The sequence below is a fragment of the Rosa chinensis genome, chromosome 2 (assembly GCF_002994745.2).
Source record: "Rosa chinensis cultivar Old Blush chromosome 2, RchiOBHm-V2, whole genome shotgun sequence".
NCBI lineage: Eukaryota > Viridiplantae > Streptophyta > Magnoliopsida > Rosales > Rosaceae > Rosa > Rosa chinensis.
Window position 1 is genome coordinate 23,669,949 of NC_037089.1, and position 19,776 is coordinate 23,689,724.

The window sequence follows — 19,776 nt, forward strand, 5'->3', positions numbered from 1 at the left end:
GTAAGGGGAACTTGGGCTATTCCATGTCCTTGAATTAATACTGATAGCCCAACCATTGTAGTCACAAAGTCATATGAGGAGCACTACGTTTGGGCGACACAAGGAGGAGTGTTCAAGTAAATCCGGAATATGTGTCTGGCCCAAACTCGAGGTTAGTTGCTTTAGTTGAAATATGGTTTATATTAGAGATATTCTCGGATAATCTTAGGAGATATCCAATCAATGTACGATTATATTTCTATGTACAACTCTATCTCTATGTTTGTAATTCTCTATATAAAGAGGTCTCTATTATCAATGACAGCGCGACTCAATTATCTCACAATTCAGTTTTCCTTAAACACTTATGAACTTTTTATTTTAAAGATTCTCAATACTCAATAGACTTCTCCCGCTGTATGCCGATAGAGTTACAACCGAAGTTCGAATCTCTCAAACTAGTCATTTGCCACAATAGGAAAAACCAAAAGAAGGGAGAGATTAAATTCCCAAGAACTCGCGAAGACCATCTTCTTCTTCCACTCCCTTTCTCCGGACTTCAGCTCCGATCTCTGACCCAGACCCACCCTTGTGGAAAAGAAGAAGACTCCGCAATCTCCACTCTCCCAGATCCACCCACACACACACTCTCTCTCTCTCTCTCTCTCTCTCTCTCAGTCAAACCCAAATTCACCATGGACCTCTACCCAAATCACAGCACCAACTCCCCCACCTCCTCCGCCTCCTCCACCGCCACCAACCCAAACCCAAACCCCAGACCCACCCGCAACACCATCTCCTCCCTCACCGCCACCGACGACGACCCAATGCACTCCTGGTGGGAGTCCATCTCCAAAGCCCGCTCCCGCATCCACTCCCTCGCCACTCTCCTCGACCCTTCTCTCTCCTCCTCCCTCTCCTCCCTCGCCGACTCCGACCGCCCCGCCCTCTCTCTCCTCTCCTCCCTCGAAGCCTACGCCGCCGTTTCCGCCGTCCTCTCCGGCCCCCTCTCCGGCTCCGGATCCGACCCGCTCTGCAACTGGCTCTACGACACCTTCCTCTCCTCCGACCCCCATCTACGACTCGTCGTTTTCTCCTTCCTCCCTCTCCTCGCCGGCCTCTATCTCTCCCGCATCCACTCTCTCTCCTCTGACTCTCTTACCTCGCTTCCCTCCCTCGCCGGCTTTGAGGCCGTGCTCCTCGCTCTCTACGCCGCCGAGACCAAGGCCCGAAACGGCAAGCCCATTGTCGTTTCGATCCCAGACCTATCTCAGCCCTCTCTCTACCACGTTCCTCGAAGCCAGAAGACGACTAATCCCAACTCCAATTCCAGTAATATCCAATCCGTTGGGGTTTTGTCGCCGCCGCTGGAGCCCCAGGTCGCGGTCAAGTCAACCAAACGGGCCTGCATTGTGGGAGTTGCGCTGGATTCTTATTACAAGCACATTTCGCAGATGCCCACTTGGTCCAAGATGGATTTTTGCAGGTTCCTAGCTTCTTGGGCCGGCCCGGATTGCTCTTGTCAGCGGCAATTTGAATCCGGTGATAACCACAGTGAGCCAGAGATTGCTGGGTTCTTGGAGGCCGGTGATGGGAATGGGAGTGGTAATGAGAGTGAGATTGAGATTGAGGGTGATGTGGCGGAAGAAATGGGTCAACTAAGAATTGAGCAAAATGGGATCAGCAGTGGGGTCAGTCATGTGGAGGACTCAAAGGGGGCGAAGATTCCATTGCCGTGGGAGCTTTTGCAGCCAGCGCTGCGAATATTGGGGCATTGTTTGTTGGCGCCGTTGAATTCTCAGGAGGTTAAGGACGCTGCTTCCATTGCGGTGAGGAGATTGTATGCCAGGGCATCTCATGATTTGGTGCCGCAGGCGATTTTAGCTACTCAGAGTCTCATTCAGCTTGATAACAGGGGGCGTGAGGCAGCCAAGGATGCAGTGGCGGTTGCTGCTAATTCATCTTCGAATGTTAACACGCCGAGCAAAGCTAAGAAACCTGAAATCCTTTTGGTCTCAAAGTAATGTGAGTATTGTTTTGGTTTGTATGGTATTTGGATTTTTACAGATTGCAAGTAATGGATGTTGTATAGGATATAGCTACTTATCCAAAAGTTGAAAAGCAGTTTCTATATTTTTATGTTGTATCTGTCAGATTAGTGTTCGTGCTTTTAGATGCTAGAAGTGATAAATATTCGATTAAAGGTTTGCTTGTGATTATGCAAGTGTTATGGATTATGCACCCAACTTGCTTGAGCAACTTGTTGGTTTTCTTTTGAGTTTACTATTCTGTATTAGTACTTCTTTGCAGTATATTATTTGTTGGGATTGCACTCTGATCATTTTGATTCTGTACCATCATTGTAAGGCATAGCGCAACTTAAACAATGAATGTAGTTGTCATTGAGTTCCATATCATCTGATTCTTTGATGCTCAATTTCTTTATGTTCTTTGGCTTGAATTGTATCCTTCACTTATACCCTGCATTTTATTTCGTCTGAACTCTCTCTAAAACTTTCGTAATTGTATGTGTGCATTAAGATTACTGATTAATGTCGGTCGATTTTCCTTCTACTTTATTAACTGTGTTAGTTGATGAGTTCTGGACACCGTGAAGAAGGGGTGAGGCCGTAAGGTCTCTTTGATCATGATATTTCATTTTTTTACAGTTTTTACCACACAGTTTGATAGTTGGGTACCATTGAAGTCCCTCCCAAGTCCTTTTCAACCCTTTATCATTTTAAGCCTACCTTGTTATTATTGTTATAGCCCCCTAGATCAGTGTTCCCATGTCATTGGGTGTTGAGGTGCTCCAATTATTTTGTAGCATATATAGAAAAGGTTAAGAATAGATATAGTTCAAAAGCTCAATTCCTACCAGAGTGCTGCTGTCATTGGAAAATCCTATTTTAATCACCAACATCGTAAGTTCAGTCTTTCTCACCGAAGCTACATTACTGTTGTATCAGCTGTTTCATGAAATGAAAATTAATTTGTTTCATCAAATTCTTATTTAGTGCTAAGCCTTTACTGTAATTAAGATTTAAGGTATGAAACCAGATATACATTCTAATTTGGTTATGCATACAGAACTCGTGGAAACAGGTTTACTGTATTTTTATAATCCTAAGATATGGTCATGATTAACTTATTTCTGGAACTATAGTTACAGTCCGACTTCTCTATGTGTTTGTATAACAAATAGACAATGTTTACTGGAACAAAATGGTTCATTTTTGCAAGTTAGTATATTATCCACCAAAGTCGGTGTATTCGACGTGGCAGTTGGTTGGTAAGAAAATGCTAAAAAAAATTGTTTGCTTGATTGGTGATCATTTTGATGTCATGGCTACGATGTTCCCTATACTATGGCTGGGTAACAATGTAAAAGCCCCTATCTTTTATCTTTGGTTTTATGGGCGGAGAAGTCGCTTTTGAAGTTGCTGGTGTCGTCTAACTGGTTCACTTATATATGAGAATCGGTTGTAGAAACGAAGGATAACAGTATTAGAACTTCAATTGGTAGTAATATATTCCCAGCAAATACAAAAGCTATAATTGTCTACAGCAGTAGTTAATAACCTTTCGGCGAATATCTGATATCATTTTAGACAATGACAAAGCACTACCAGAGAACATTCCCTGTAACAACCAAGTCCACAACCTTTTTTCTTGTACAATTAAGGATACAATCTACTCCATTTTACTCTTTTACAGTTTTACACAATATCAGCCAACATTTCCTTCTTAAAACAACTTGACACAGTATTAGCCTAAGAACTAGCCTTCGGCATGCCACAATTTCACCTAGCGACCTCTTATCTAAACGGCTACTGACAGGGCGGATTCACTACTGTCTTAGTATGATATAGGTTCAATTTTTAAAAGTAGGGAACATGACGACTGCTACTGTTAAACAAGTAAACAAAATTCATGCAGTAGTGTATTGGGCACAAACTGAATTTATTTATTCAAACATAAATACAGATACAGAACCCAGAGCCTCACTCTTAGGTAAACAGCTAAATGTTGTTTAGTTACTCATAACTGATTACAAGTACTTACTTGGAATAAAAGCACACTGCATCAAACAAACTCTTACAAGGAGGATTGAACACCTTGCTACTATAACACACTGCTACTATGACTTTCTTACTCCTTGAGAGAAAATGATTCTGCTCAATTTTCTTATGCCTTACAAACAGAACCTAAAGCTCCTTATATAGAGAGCGGAACTCAAACTGGAATTCAAAACACTAAAATGTACAGAACAACTCCATTATTTTCTGCTCTCGTGAGTGCTCCGGATGATTGAGGTCGATTGACGAAAAACAGATTCCTTTAGGTGAAATGTTTTTCACCTTCTTCTTTTTTGAAAAGCAAAAGCATCTTTTAGGAGAAGTTCAAAGTTGCTTTCGGTGTTTTCTACACCTGCTACTTCACATGTTTTCATCTGTTTCTAAATTATTGCATAGGACAAAAAAGTTGTTATCCATCTTGGCTTTTGTTCTGTTCTCTTCTACGTATGTATCTTCATACATCCTGTAGTGGTTATCTTTTTCAATCCATTGAAAGCAGGCTAACGTGGAATCTATTTCTTTTCTTTGAGAGAAAGAAAAAGGTCACTGCTAATAACCTCAGGATGGTCATATGCAGTAGCAATAATTTTTTCTCTTGTTGCTAGGAATTTATTTTCTGTATCTTCTTCGATGATCTTTTTAATATATTCCAGAGACATGGCCTTCATCCAGGGAATACTAGAATTTGGTTGGCCATTGTATCCAACACATGCAGGGTGAAAGAAATTTTCCTTCTCACATAATGGTATGGAGAAATATAGTCAGCCTCGCCATTTTTTTTCTGAAACCACTCTGGTGGAGTGGATCTGAACTTTAATCTAAGGATGTAGTCATTTTTTCTAACATTCTTGACTATGTTGACTATAATGGGTGGTAGTCCCTTGAGATCATCATTGGTTTTAGTCCAGAGGTTATGGACAAAACAATTTTCAACAAGCCAAAGCTTGCATTCTTGAGGATGTTCACTCAGAACATTGACTTCGTATCTTCCAACATAAGGTCCAGGGACAATGAAGAGAGTTGGAGGAAGACATGAGTCAGAATTATGACTTCCAATAAGGTTATGGAAGTAGAACCAATCTGATTCTTTTAGTGCTAAAACAGGAACTTTAGCACTGTCGTGCCCCTGATTTTTTAACATAGATAAAAATCGATATACAATCCCATAATTATATATGCGTGATCGTTCAGTCATCAATATCGAATACTTGGAAACTTTTCCATTTAAACTACATACATATTGATGCCCTGAACCCACTATGTCAATATTGACCCACTCCACAGAGTCATATATTACATAAGCTTACGAATTAAATTGTCAACAACAAAATAAAACATAAATGCTCCTCAGAGCTTACTACAATGGAAGTCCAAAATAACGGTAAAGTCACAAAATTGGCTTCCTACCGTTTAGCTGCAAGTATGCTACCCCAACTTCAGCCACAATTATCCAGACCTGCAAGATTAACCCCTACAGCGTTTGAATGGTGCACCAGGTTGCCACACAATAAACCTGGTAAGCTTTTGCAAGCCCGTGTAAGTAACTCAAAACAATCAACATAACTCACATGGAAATAAGGAAAACAACTCACTAATTTGATTCCTTAAAAACACGCAACATAGAAAACAACTCACTCTTTGGTTTCTATGAAAACGTAACATAGAAAGTAACTCACTCCTTGATTTCTATCAAATGTAACATAGAAAACAACTCACACATTGAACTCTATCAATCGTACCATAGAAAGCAACTCACTCCTTGATTTCTATCAAATTGTTAATAAGGAAAACAACTTGCACCTTGTCCCCTTAAAAACCGTTAATAAGGAAGTAACTCACACCTTGTTCCATAAAAACACGTAATCTCATGAGTTAGATATAACCTTGCCCCATTACCCCATGAATCACAAATGTGGCAGACATACTAGAGCTTTAACTGAATTCGTAACCACTCATTCGGCCAAAGACGTGATTACCTGATATTCTGCCCAAGATCATAGACCTTCATTCCTCGAACTTTTTAGTCCCTTGGAATAAAACATTAAAGAGGTTGCACATGACTCAAAATGTTACACAAATCTCAATGCTTTTCAAAACAATCGAAATCAACATTTCCATAATAATTGTTTTCCGAAAAGCCATAACACAAAAGAATAAATGAGAATAATCTTGCATATTGTTTTCATACACAAATCTTAATGCTTTTCAAAACAAATCGAATCAACAATTCCACAATCATTTGTTTTCCGAAAAGCCATAACACGAATCCACTAAAACATATATATTTCATGTAAATATATAAATACACAGTCATTCGCTCATGAATGCCTACTAATACCAACTATAGGTTGCAGTTAATAAATAACTCTCAAAATGATATGGGTATTTCGTTCGTAAATGAACCTTGTGAGATTACTCACCTCAAAACTCCCGCTGCATCTTCAATATAGAACAAAGCAGCCAATCCACAAAATAACCGTCCAAAAATACTTCGTTGAGTACCTAATCACATATGGTTTCAACTTAGTAACAATTCATAAACGATTTAAGTCCGAAACCCCTGTTTTGAACTAAAATCCCCAAAGTGGCCCCAATCGAGGCGAAACCATATCCGAGACCTCCCAAAGTCTCCGGAATACTTCCACGATCGATATGTCCAAACCACAAGTTGATCGGACGATTGGATCCTCACGGATTGAATAAATCAACCGGTATGAAACTGTGAAAATCATAACAAATTCATATGAACTCCAAAAATTGCATATTATATATCGAAACGCTTGTATCGACAAGTAGAAGATGTATAATACTAGAAATAGTTCCTAATATGGCCGGAATGCAGCCACAGGTGGTGGCGCATCTCCGCCAGCGAAAACTCAATATTTCACAAAACTTCCAACATCAAAGATGTTCATCTCAGCATGCTTATCCATTTTCATAACTAGCACGAAGTCAGAAACTAAGCGTAAAGGGTCGAAAACTACCTCGCAAGCCGTGGATTACTGTTCAACCCGAGTTGAACCAAGTTTCACTTGAATCGATCCAGACAACCACCACAGATCGATCCAGGAGGCTGCTGCGAGCTTCCCAAGCCTGGTTTGAAGCTTCGCCGACGTCGGAGATCGGAGAACCTATCTGGTCGTAATATACAAATTTTTTCCGCCTTCTAGCGCCGCCGGGGGTGAGAATCACCACTAGAGGATGCCAGAGGGACGACCGGAGCAAGAAGGCGATCTGATCTGGAGAGTTTCACCGCCGGAGACAGCCGGAAAAGCCTGGTTGGGTAGGCCTGGTTCGGGTCGGGTCAGCTGGATAATTTCGATTCTGAAGGTGCATCCGAGAGAGAAGAGAGAGAAAAGAGAAATTTCCGGAAAAGGAAAATGGAATTATGAAAGATTTTTCGGAAATTCCCTATTTATACAAAAATGGAAACTTTGTCCAATGACCATAACTTCTTCATACGAACTCCGATTGATGCGTTCTACATGTCCACGAACTCGTATCGACGCGCTCTACAACTTTTGTGAAGGAAGTTTTCCGAGAATCCTAACGTATAAAAGGAAAACTTCGCACGACCCCCTAAACTGTGAAATTGAATAATTATACGCACGAAAACCATTCCACTTCACATACAACTTACAAATAGAGCACAATAACAATTATTCGTACAATTGGTCCATTATTAATTACCAAAATTAAATAACGAAAATCCAGGTCATCACAAGCACTTTCAGAATATTTAAGATACTGAATTTTTTCATTATGGACAGCACTCTGCTATGTGTTTTCATAAACTTCTTCAAACTATGGTCTGGCATTTCATGGAGTTCTTCAGCTAGGGCAAACAAGAGCTGGGAACATGAGACTACTGTTTCTTTCCTAAAAAGCATATAAAATGTTATCTAAAAGAGCTTTCTGGTGATATGCTAATCTTCTGCTAATTCTGAACATAGGTTCATCAAATTGTTTTTATTCATAATTGAAAACATTTATAACTCTAGATGGAATTATTTTATTTTTTGGCAAAACAACAGCCTTGAACAGTCTTGATGAGCTTTTATTCTCTACCGTTTGAGACGGGCTAGTCAATCCTTTACCCTGGGATTGATCAGTTGTGACTAATCCTTTTGGATTTAGCAAATATCTTTGGACGATTTTTTCTTTGGGTTCCTCAACATTTTCAGGCTCTTTTTGTGTTCTTCTGTTTCTGGGTTTGCGACCTTCATCACCTTCTCTCCGACTTAACATCACCATTTCTCTGGTTAGGGCATCTCGAAGATAATTCTTGTTTCCTGCAATTAATTCAACATTATAATCATATTGGTTAAGAAATAATTGCCAATTTGCTAATCTTTTAGCAGCTTTATTAAGTTTAAAATTTTTAAAATTTTTTACTCTTGTACAACCGGTGCGTACAGTAAAGGGTTTCCCTAGAAAAACTAGAGAATTTAAAATCATTTTCTTAACAGCCAAGATTTCTTTTTCTCTTGTAGGATAATTTTGTTCTGCAGGGCTGAACTTGCCACTACAAAATTTATAAATCTTTTCAATGTTAGTTCCAGGCGTTTGTGCCAAAACAACACCGGACCAGTAATTATCACTAGCATTAGTTTGGAGTATGATTTCATCATTCTCTTCTGGTTGTTGTAAAGGAGGGACATTCTTGCAGAGGGATTTTGTTAGCTTCATGATTTTTTCATCATCTTCTGTGAAGTTCCATTTTCTTTTAGAACTTTTCTTAGGAGATAACGCTGCTGTTAGCCCTGATATTTTGGGAATAAAATCTCTTCCATAGTTGATGACTCCTTAGAATCTTTCTAGACTCTTAGCATCAGGAATTTTGTCTGGGAATTTCTAAATTTTCTCAAGGATATGGGGTTGAAGTTTTATTACTCCATTCTTGATATTTATACCAAGAAAATTAACTTCATCTAGGATAAAGAAGACCTTCTTTTCTCCTAGGATGATCCCATGCCGAATTATCAGCTTAACAAACTCGTAAAGGTGTTTCATGTGTTCTTCTATGTTTTTGGAGAAGACCGGGATGTCATCGATATAGACGACACAAAATTCAGCTACATATTTAAAGATGTCATCCATCTTTCTTTGGAAAATTGAAGGGGCTTGTTTTAGGCCAAAGGGCACTACTAACCATTCGTAATGACCTTGTGATGTTCCAAATGCAGTGAGAGGAACACTATTTGGATGCATCTTGACTTGCCAAAAACCCGACTTTGCATCGAATTTTGATAAGACTTTAGCTCATTTGAGCTGATTGATCAAGACTCTTGCTTGAGCTATCTGATAACAGTCTTTAACGGTCTTCTTATTGACATCTCTGTAGTCAATAATCACCATTCTAACTTTTCCTCTAACATTTTCTGCATGGTTTTTCACGTAGAAAGCTGGAGCATGATGAGGGCTAGTAGACGGTCGAATTAATCTCTTGTTCAGGAGATCTTCTATATCTTTTCTAAATTCTATTTGATCTTCTTCTTTATACTGAGGAATAGCTTTGACATGACATATGGCATTCATATCATGTAATCTTAATTCACAGACCACTGGGTATTTTTCCCAAAATTTTTGAGGGTCGACATCTATATTTTGTTGGAGCATTTTCTTGATTTTATCAAGAGTAGGGATTTTCTGTGATTCAAGCTTATTTTGAAAATGCTTGAGATTATGCTCATAGATGAAACTGGCTTCTTCGCCTTTGCTAGTTTCTTCTTCTTCTTCTTCTTCAGAAGAAGAAGAATCTTCGATAAGCAATTCTTTTTGTTGCTTAATTTGAAGCATAGGTTCAACTATGGGCTTATGATCACCACTATTTCATTGTGATATCTGATATTGAGTAGTAAAGTTTGGACCTACTACACTTTTTTTTTGGGTTAGTCTATCGGCCCAAAACATTCTGTCTCCTTTTCTGAAGCTCATAGCTTCTTCAACTTGAACAAATCTCTGTTACAGAAGGAAATCATTTCCCAACAAGAAATCTGATCCTTGGCCTTCTGATTGGCAAAGAGCATTGATGACAAATGTTCCTCCACCAATGGTGATGCGAACATCTCTAGCTACCTTTTTCATGGTTAGGTGGCTTCTATCAAATTGAACATCAGTAGCTATTCTTTTATTGTCTTCTTTCTAGAGTTCTTCTGGAATGACAAATCTTTTTGCAACTGTAAATCTTGATCCATTATTTACGAATGCATGTAGAAGATATTTTCTATGATAAGGGAATTTTAATCCAATCTCTATGTAGTTGCTGTATCTACTGGTAGAGATGATTTTTGATTGTTGAAGCTCATTTTCTTGAGCTTGTTCTTGTGGTATGAATGGTTTACATTTTTCTGGATTGTTTCCTATTTCAACAAGTTCTATGTTGTCATCTACCTGTTCTTCTTTCTTTTCTTCTTTTGGAGATGAAAGAACAGTTGATGTTAGTTCCAGACCTTCTGAATCTTTCTTTTCACAGAAATATTCTTCATATTCTTGTTCTACCAATTGGCTGATAAGGCTATTCTTAGTTTTTCTTCTAGCTTCAGCTACGAAACATTCTTTGTGATAAGTTTTTTTTTACTCTTCCAAAACATAGGAAGTCCATTCTTTTCATGACATAGGCAGTAGTCACAACTCACAAATGAATGTACCAGTTGCTAGGCATATCTAATATTCCATAACAGACGTTTTCTACTCATTTGAGCTGTTTCTTGGCCATTTTGGCTCTAAGATTTGTTGTGCATTGCTTTTTAGTAATTGCCTGATTTTGTCAGCAATTCCTCCAACTGAAAATATTTCAATTGGTTTTTCAGCTATGCTTTCTTTCACAGCTGTTCTCCAAGGCTCAGGAAGTTTCCTGTGTAATAAGTTTACTAGATCAGTTTTTTCTAGTTCACCTATTGTACAGTCAATATTCTTGAAACTCATTTAGATACTCTTCAAAATATCTCATGTCACAAATTTTGAGAGCATAAATGTTTGATTTGGCTGCTTCTTTAGCCTTTTCACTTAAGTTTGAGAGATCTCCACAGAATTAATCGTACAGAGGTACTGCAAAATCCTAGGGTGATTTTGAGTTTTTTATTTCTTCTAGCTAGTCTCTTCCTTTGGAGTTTCTTTGAAAGACAAGTAATATTTCTTGGTTACTCTAGTGAGGGTAGTTTCAAAATATACTTGAAGATCTGGTGCTTCAAATTTTCCAAGGGTAAGAGCAACAGCCATCATGAGGCTATCTACCCATTGATCAATAACTTCTCTTTTATCTAGAGTTTTGTCTAGATTTAGCCATATACCATCATTTGTGATTGGCACCCTAGGCATATTGTCCTCTGGGATAAATCTTTGAGAATTTCTTTCTTCCTTTTTGCATGTGGGCACTTTTTGTATGGGGAGTTTCAGTTTTCCCTTTTCTATGATGATAAAAGTTTTCGAATTGGTGCCCTCCTCTGTGTTATACCCTGCAGTGAGGTGGTAATATGAATAGGTGAGCCTGAATCTAACCAATAAGTGTGTGAATCTACATTTATGAAATTAACTTCTAGAGAAAAGACTAAATTAGGAAATGACTCACCCTTCTTGATCATCCAAGCTTTAAAGCCACTACAGTCCCTCTTCATGTGCCCTATCTTTTTACAGAAATAGCATTTATACTTAAAGACTTTTCCAGCTCTAGCTTCTGCAGGTTTCCCAGCTATTTTAGTGATGGTGGTCTTCTTAGGCTTAAGTTTATTCTGCTTTTTGCACTTTGGTTTCTCAACCAGATTAACTGTAGTGGTTGGTACTCCCTCTCTCTTAATTCTTTCCTCCTCATCCACACAGATCGAGATTAGCTTGTTCAGGTTCCATTTGGTCTCTAAGGCATTATATGAAGTTCTCAGGTTGCTGTAGGTGTTTGGCAGAGAATGAAGTGCCACATGCACCACCTGTTCATCTTTAACTCCCATGTCTAGGTCTCTAAGCCTAGAGTTAATATCAATTAGCTGCATAATGTGCTCCCTCACACTGCCCTTCCCAGAGAAACTCAGTTCATTGAACTTCCTAGACAACCTAGCTGCTTCAGCCTTGTCACTCTCTCTATATTTGTCTGCAATTTCTTCCAGAAAGTCCATGGCTAACTCGGGCTCCACTATAGACCCTTTCACTGTGTCTGACATAGTGCACCTAATCACATTTTTGGCTTTTCTGTTGTTGCTATACCACTCCTTATAATGCCTACTATCCTCATTTGTACTTTCAGAATCTAGTTCAGAAGGCTGATCCTCTATGAGGCAAAGATCCATGTTTTGATGCATGGACAGATAAAATTCCACCTGATTTCTCCACTTCTTATAGTTCCACCCATTAAGCATCTCAACCTGACCTAAGGTCACAACAAGAGGTCCTAGACAAAAGAAAATAAAAAAAACGTGTAAGTTACTGCAGTATTTCATTTCCTGTGTGTTAAGACTGTATTTTAAATTTTATGTGTTTCATGCATAAGTTCAAAAGTAGGCAACATCACAGAAACACAATCACAAACAATAACCCCATAAACTGCAGTAATATCAAGTAATGCCTTTGTGGCATAAAACTTAACATTCTTAAAGTTCTAAATCATCATGCTATATCCTACATATACCAGTTATTAGTTGAAACAATCATACCTTTAGATAAGAAAGGTTTCAAAAAATCAATATAGGTATTTGTGTTTATACATGATGCTGTACCATAATCAAGATTACATAGTGAACATCTTCTTTGGAAGAACAAAATATAAGTGTAATTTTAAAAATAGCAACACAAGTGTTAATTTGTTTAATCTTTAAGAATTTCTTTGAAAAAATGATGGATTGCTTTGTGCAACATGATCAAACTGTAACCAGAAATTCACAAATCAAAAGTTAATAATGTGTTTTGCCTAATTGTTCACAGTTTATTAACTATATTTTGCATATATGAGAACATAACAAGATTGCAAAATTTACATATTGGGAGATTTGTACTGAATTCTTGTTAGTTTTAAAATCATATTCAACTGAAGACAAGATTATCAAGGATATCAAGCATAGACATATTTGTGCATCAGAAACATCACATCCATACATTTATCAACAATCGCAGATTCAATCCACATTCCACATATGATATTTATATGCAATATGACAACCCTTTCCATATGCTAAACAGTAATCCATATGACAACCCTTTCCATAATGCAGAAATTGAAACGCAAGTTCTGATTTCTCAGAGAACATACCTTGGCCTCTGCTACAGCGCTGCAACAATTATTTTTAGCAGAAGCAAAATTAAGAACAAGCAACAACTTTAACCCTTCTGTCAATCCAAAAATTTCTAAACGAGGGTCTTGAATCCTCAGAACTGAGAATTCAATCTCAGAAAGCCCTACTCAATCCGATCCCAAAAAATAAGTGACCGTTATGTTCTAACGGTAATATCCTTTTTAAACTATTTTAATTTTGGACTCGGGTTTGGGCCTGTTTACTTAATGAATTGGATTAATACTAAAAACGGGTTAAACACCATTTAAGGCCTGCTTTTACTATAACAGAAAATATATTTTATTTCCAGAAAATAATTTTCACAATATGGTTTTCTAAAACAAAGCAAAAATGCATGATATGTGTTTATGAAATTCCTAAGCTCTGATACCATTTGTAAGAATACATGATGCGCACAAGATCATATCACAAATCACATAACACACAACCTATACAAGAACAAACAATTATGCAGCACACTAGTAGCTTTCCTAGTCCCGGTAGGAGTAATCACCTGGATTGACACTTTCAATCCCTGCAGCCACAGCTTGTCCAAGAGCATTCATCGAGGCAGACATCTTCTGAGATCAGGAATGAGCAGCTGCACAAATGGAAGAAAGTCTTCTATGCTTCAACACCAGATGCTTCAGAATGGGGCTGAGAATGTATGCAAAGAGCAGTGTTGAACATAGGGACTTTCTCCTCCTTGTATATTGGCCAAAACTTATCCTCGAACTCATCCCATAAGGAGTCCTCGTTTTACTTCATGTTTATCAGTTTAGGAGACTTAAACTTATCACAACACTTCATGTTAATCAGGTTATTAACAATGAGAGTCCTACTCTTATCAAGAGATATACATCTCGATAGGTGACTGGTATTAGAGTTATAATCACATATTTCTTGTTATTTATTTAGCTAGATCAATTGTTCTATTTACTTAATGCTTTTAGATAATGTTAAGTCCACTTAATTCTAACAATATATGCATGTAGATGCTTCCTTAAGGTTATGATGTTGGCATTGATGGGCTTCCTTTTTTTCTCCTGGTTCCCTGTAACACCAAGCATGTAAGCCAACTTTATTACTGAGTCCTGGCAACTTGGCGAGCAAGGAGACTAGAGTGGAAAAAGCCACAAATTTTTCAGAAAACGTGGTTTAAAATACTTGTCTCACGTCGGGAAAAAAAAAAAAAAGACCATTGATCTTTTTTAATGTATAAAGATAAAACTCCACGCAATTTCGAGGTCTTTCGGTGGAACTTTAATAAAACGTTTGACATATGAAATAAAAAATAAAATAAAAAGTGGAGGAAATAGTTTGACTATATGAGTGCGCGACCTAATGTTTCGGTAGAACATCACCCTCAAGGCAGAAATAAGAAAGTCTGAAGATAGATAAGAGATACCTGATTAATTTCTACTAATATGGTGATATTTAGCGTCTTTGACCGAAAAGAACAGTAGGTTTTTCTTCCACCATTCAATATATAGGTTCCCAATTGGGCAATTCCCATGAATTATTTCTGGTAATTCATTAGCTTACACTCACTTTCTCATAATTAAAAAACACACACAAATAACACTCCAACCAAATATTCTGCAAACACTAGGCACAGATTGGCAAGTTTGCAGGGGGTCGTCGGATCTTGGTATCATTGGTGGGTCCATTCTTCACAATAAGTACTGTGTTCATGCCCCAACTAGCATGACGTTCCAAATGACAATGCATAAACCACACTCCTGAAACATATATATGAAAAATTTTCTTCAATCAGTTAGCATTTCGTGTATGCAGTAATAATAAGTACACACAAATATCGGTTCGAGCTTCTGAAATATCAATCAATTAAGATCAACAATGAACTTTGCACACATCCTTATTGTCACAGTAGTTCATTTGATGAATTAATTCACACATTTTTACCCAGACATGCTAAAACCTATGTGGTCTCAGTGCAGTGGCTTGGTACGTACCCATCATCATGTAGTTCAAACAGTACATTGCTTACCCATAATCAGAGTCCTAAAACCTCACTCTAGACCATAGCAATAAATCCAATATGAGATGGAGCTGGTTATACTTACCAGGATTGTTAGCAACGAATCGAATGGAAGTCCATCCATTCTTAGGAACTCCGATGGTGTTGACTTCCGGTGGATCTATCAAGTTGTAAGTGTCTGGAGAAGTGGTCTCATTCCAATTGCCATAAGCTGAGCCGACGACATAGAAGCTATAACCATGCAAATGCATCGGATGGTTTTCTGCATTCCCAATATTAGTCCCTTGGTACACAATTTCAACCGATGCCCCGTACTCAACCAATTTCGCCTTCGTCCCTACTTCTGGCAGTATATAATCGTCTGCATCATCCCCTGTGAAGTTGAATAACACAGCTGGTTGACTAGGAAAATCGGTGTCAAAGCTAGTATCATTCAACATGCTGCGCAATTACCAAAAGTTAATAATCCATAATTTTCTTACTATATGTTGTCGGTGCTTGAAGTAAAACTGTAAAAAATGTAGCCAATGCATATAAGTTACTATTACCTGTAGTATTGTTGCAGTATATCAGTAGTGGGGGTAGAGAAACTGATATTGTTCAAGCTAGCAGCCAGCCTATTACCATTAGGACCCCCACAAGTGCCATTAACAAGATCACAAGGTAGCTGATTCACGGAAACTGTGATGAAGATTCTTTTGGTAATATTTTGAGGCACACTAATCGGATGTTCCTCGCTTGCCAAAGCCTTTATCTTGCTTGTGAAGTTATCTGCAGATTCTTTGTCGGTCGTCGAGGGAAGTGAAGGAAAAGGAATAGACGATGGGGCGGTTGCGTTTGTGTACTGGAGAATAGCTGTGGTGGTGGTATTGTCGAATGGAGCGTTTGAGTCAAAGAATGGGCTGGCTGCAATGTAGTAGGAACTTGGAGACTGGTCTGCTGTTAGTAGAATGTCCATGGTTTGGCCGGGAGTAATCATTATGTAGCTTGTTACTATGGGCTTGATGTATGCTGCGTCTTGAGCTACCACGGTGAAGTTGTGTCCGGCAATTCCAAAGAACATTTCTTCGTTCATCACACCGTTCACTAGACGAAAAAGATAGGTCTTGCCGTATTCAACTCCAAAAGTGGATATGGTTTCTGCAACACGTAACTGAAGAAAGTAAACTTTTGTACGAAAGTCTTTGCAGAAATTTATTGGCATAATTTCGTATAGATTTAGATACCATTGGAGCAATTGTATAAAGCTCCTGGCCAGCCGTTGATGGTGAATCCATCCGATGGGTCTGGGTCACCTCCAATTAGTGTGGCGTTATCAATTAGTTCCTTCACATCAGTATTGAACCACGATGCTGCCAATACCATATATTAATAAGAGGAGATCCGAATACTAGATGTGAATTATTATTGGTGACAAGTAAGCATAACTATCTAGCTAGATTTCTTCCAAAAGACACAGAGGTTAAATTATAGATCAAATATATGTATGTACCAAGAAAAATTGTTTGCTCAGCGTAAGGTTCGGGAAATGGATAAGTCTTTCCTATCTCAGGTAAGATAACGATGTGACCATGGACTGTAGCACGTGACCAGTCACTATGCGCATGCCACCATAGGGTGCCTTCTTCATCTGAAAATATGACCTCATAAGTGAAGTTTTTTCCAGGCTGAATCGGGCACTGAGTGATGTTTTCTGGACCATCTGACCATGGATTATTTGGTTGCTTCACTCCATGCCTATAAAAGTTAAAACTTAATTCAATTTTCCAACTCTTTTGTCCTAGTGATGAAGAAGAGTAACAAAACTGAGAACAGTGATATTATTTGCCAGTAAATGGTAATACCTTCAACCTTCAACCATGATCGACTATGAATGAGAGAGAGAGAGAGAGATTACCAGTGAATGGTGATACCATATTTGCCATCATTGTGAACATTAACAAAAGCAGTATCTCCTTTGCGAACATGAATAGTTGGTCCTGGGAACTGCTCATTTACAGTGAGCATCGGCTTTTCGAAACATAGTCTTGTAAAGTTCGTCTCCTTCAGCTGCAATAATCTTGAGAGTCAGTTTCAAGGTATAATGCAAATAGTCATATATGATCCATATATGGGCAGAACGTAGTTGATCCTTACTATAAAGCTGTAGTGGTGGACGTTAGAAGCCGCAGAGAGGAGGAACAGCCCATCGAGGAAGAAGATCCCTAAGAGGAGCCCTAGCATTTTCTTAACTTCCATCTTTCAAACTCCCTCTTCTTCACTTCTATGCTTTCTTTGCTGATTGATTGATTCAGCTTGTGTTTTTGAGGTATTTATGGAGGACACAAACCTGCCTTGCAAAACATGAAAAAGATGAAATCTCTTTTTTTTTTTTGAAGGGAGATGCATGTGTTGTAATAATTCATCCACACCCAACAGTCCAATTAACGTTCTATTCACCTACGGAGACGGGGCCCAAGAGGTAACTTTTTTTTTATAAAAACCTCAACACAACGGGAAGATGTTATTCAACGAACCTCATTTCATTAGAGTGAATATGTACGATATGCCAATGGAATGTAGGACCAGCTCAACACCCACCGTCCAAAAAACAAAAGGACCAGTGCAACAGCCGAGTGGTGACTTTTTATTGGCAGCATCACTTTACTGACTTCAGAGTTTAGTAGCACATTACCTCCTTACATTTTACTGTTAATACCTTATCTAGGTTTTCTCTTGTCAGTTAATAGAGTTGTTAACATAATTATGGATGGCTTGTTCCTTAAATTAAGATTAAGCCTTCTTTGAGTGTTTTAAGAGTGATGATAGTATATATGTTTCTTCACTCAACGTTTTCTATATAGTGTAAGCATGTATTCTGTTTTTCTTCGTGAAGCAATATACAAGAAAATCTTCCACAAGTTTGTGTCTAGTTTTCTACAGTTTTCTAATAATAGTTACTCAACTTTTTATTTTTATTTTTTATCTGATAGTTTCTCAACTTTAATCTATCATATATGAATATGTATGAGAATTATTTATCTAATGATTTATGTATGCAGATGCCATGACATTTATCATACTGGAACTCTAACTCCACCGAAAGTTTCGGAGAGAAACAGAATAACCATCGAGCCTAGATCGACCGACACATATTGTGGATCAGCCAGATTCGTTGAACTGAATCCTTCCTCTGCAGTGTCGCCGAATCAACCCTAACAAAATTCTCCAGCACGCTATCAATTAGGTTTAGAGCTCGTTCGTTGCTCATGGCAACACGTAGGCCCCTTCACCGCTACCCATACTTCAAGGAAGTGCAACGAAACCTCCGACAGTCTACCAACATCTCATAATCCGCCAGTAAGAGCATCGAGTTGGTGTGGAACCACGGTCTATCGTGAAGGATGCAGTGCTTCAACTCTTGCTCCTTGAATTGGAACACAAAGATCCCTCCCTCCTCTTCATGGATCAGAACCCTCTCTTTCGGCTGCCATACCCCAAAGATCACCACCTAGAATGACAGAACGACCACTGATTTCTTGGTAAGCAATCGGTCACACAAGTAAAAAAATGGGTCATGGATCACATCTCTGCCCCCAACCAGGCTCACCATGGCGTCCTCCAACAGGGCAAGAGTTGTTGCTACTCCCTCCTCCGCTATCGCTGCGTAGATCTTGATCAGTTTTTTGGCTAGGGAGAAAACCCTAGCATAGCAAAAGTCAACTCTTCAAAATTTGCACGACACAAATCTTATAGCCACAACCAAAACAAAGGGAGTCACCAATGCCCTCTGCACTGGGGTCATCAATCTCGCATCAGCCACCCGTCGGGTTGATGCTACAATTGCCTAGGCGTCGCCCAACAAAGCTAGGGAGACTTCGAAGACGCTGCTTCAGCTTACAGCAAGAGCCTCGAGCTTGATCCAAAATACGAGGGAGTTTAAGGGGACTTAGCTGAGTGTCAGTCTGCCGAGGCTTGAGTCGGTGTTAGCGACATTGTCGAAGTTGCAGCTGATGCCGAAGCTGATGGTGGTCCACAGTTGTCTCTGTGTGCCCAAGTCCTCAATGTCCAAATCAGGGGGGTTGGCAAGTTTTTGGGCTCAAATCCGAGCCTAATTCTAGGTGGAGAAAGGGGCAGTGACGCTGCTTGCAGATGGGTCAACATGGGTCCTTGATCGGCTTCTAGGGCTGCTAGCTTTGAGATTAGCTTTTAGGCCTAGTCTTTCTTGGGTCCATAAGGGTCATTGGGTGTTTGTACCCAATTTTTCAGTTTAGTTTTCTGTTTAAACTTAGCCTATTACTATGCTTGTCAGATCATAGTTGAATAGACTTACTTTGAATAAGTGAGCATGACACGTCGAATGAATGGTCATATCTTATGTATCACCGTGGTGTTTCTTCACCACAACTTCTTGTCTATTTGTGTATGGTAGCGGAATGATATGTAATGGTCATTCTGGTCTTATCTCTATATTAATGAA

The 19,776-nt window shown here is 38.9% G+C and overlaps 2 protein-coding genes across 2 annotated transcripts; one reads left to right on the plus strand and one right to left on the minus strand.

Annotated features, from left to right (window-relative positions):
- Positions 1-406: 406 nt before the first annotated feature.
- Positions 407-2,253, plus strand: LOC112188610. The gene has a single exon (XM_024327760.2). The coding sequence runs from the start codon at positions 675-677 to the stop codon at positions 2,001-2,003; it is 1,329 nt and encodes a 442-aa protein (XP_024183528.1). The 5' UTR covers positions 407-674; the 3' UTR covers positions 2,004-2,253.
- A 12,498-nt stretch (positions 2,254-14,751) lies between these two features.
- On the minus strand, positions 14,752-17,646 carry LOC112190639 (putative laccase-9). The gene is made up of 7 exons (XM_024330085.2): positions 17,454-17,646; positions 17,215-17,366; positions 16,810-17,054; positions 16,544-16,669; positions 15,866-16,457; positions 15,403-15,758; positions 14,752-15,057 (listed from the first exon to the last, which is right to left on the minus strand). The coding sequence occupies exons 1-7, from the start codon at positions 17,553-17,555 to the stop codon at positions 14,924-14,926; spliced, it is 1,707 nt and encodes a 568-aa protein (XP_024185853.1). The 5' UTR covers positions 17,556-17,646; the 3' UTR covers positions 14,752-14,923.
- Between the last annotated feature and the right edge of the window lie 2,130 nt (positions 17,647-19,776).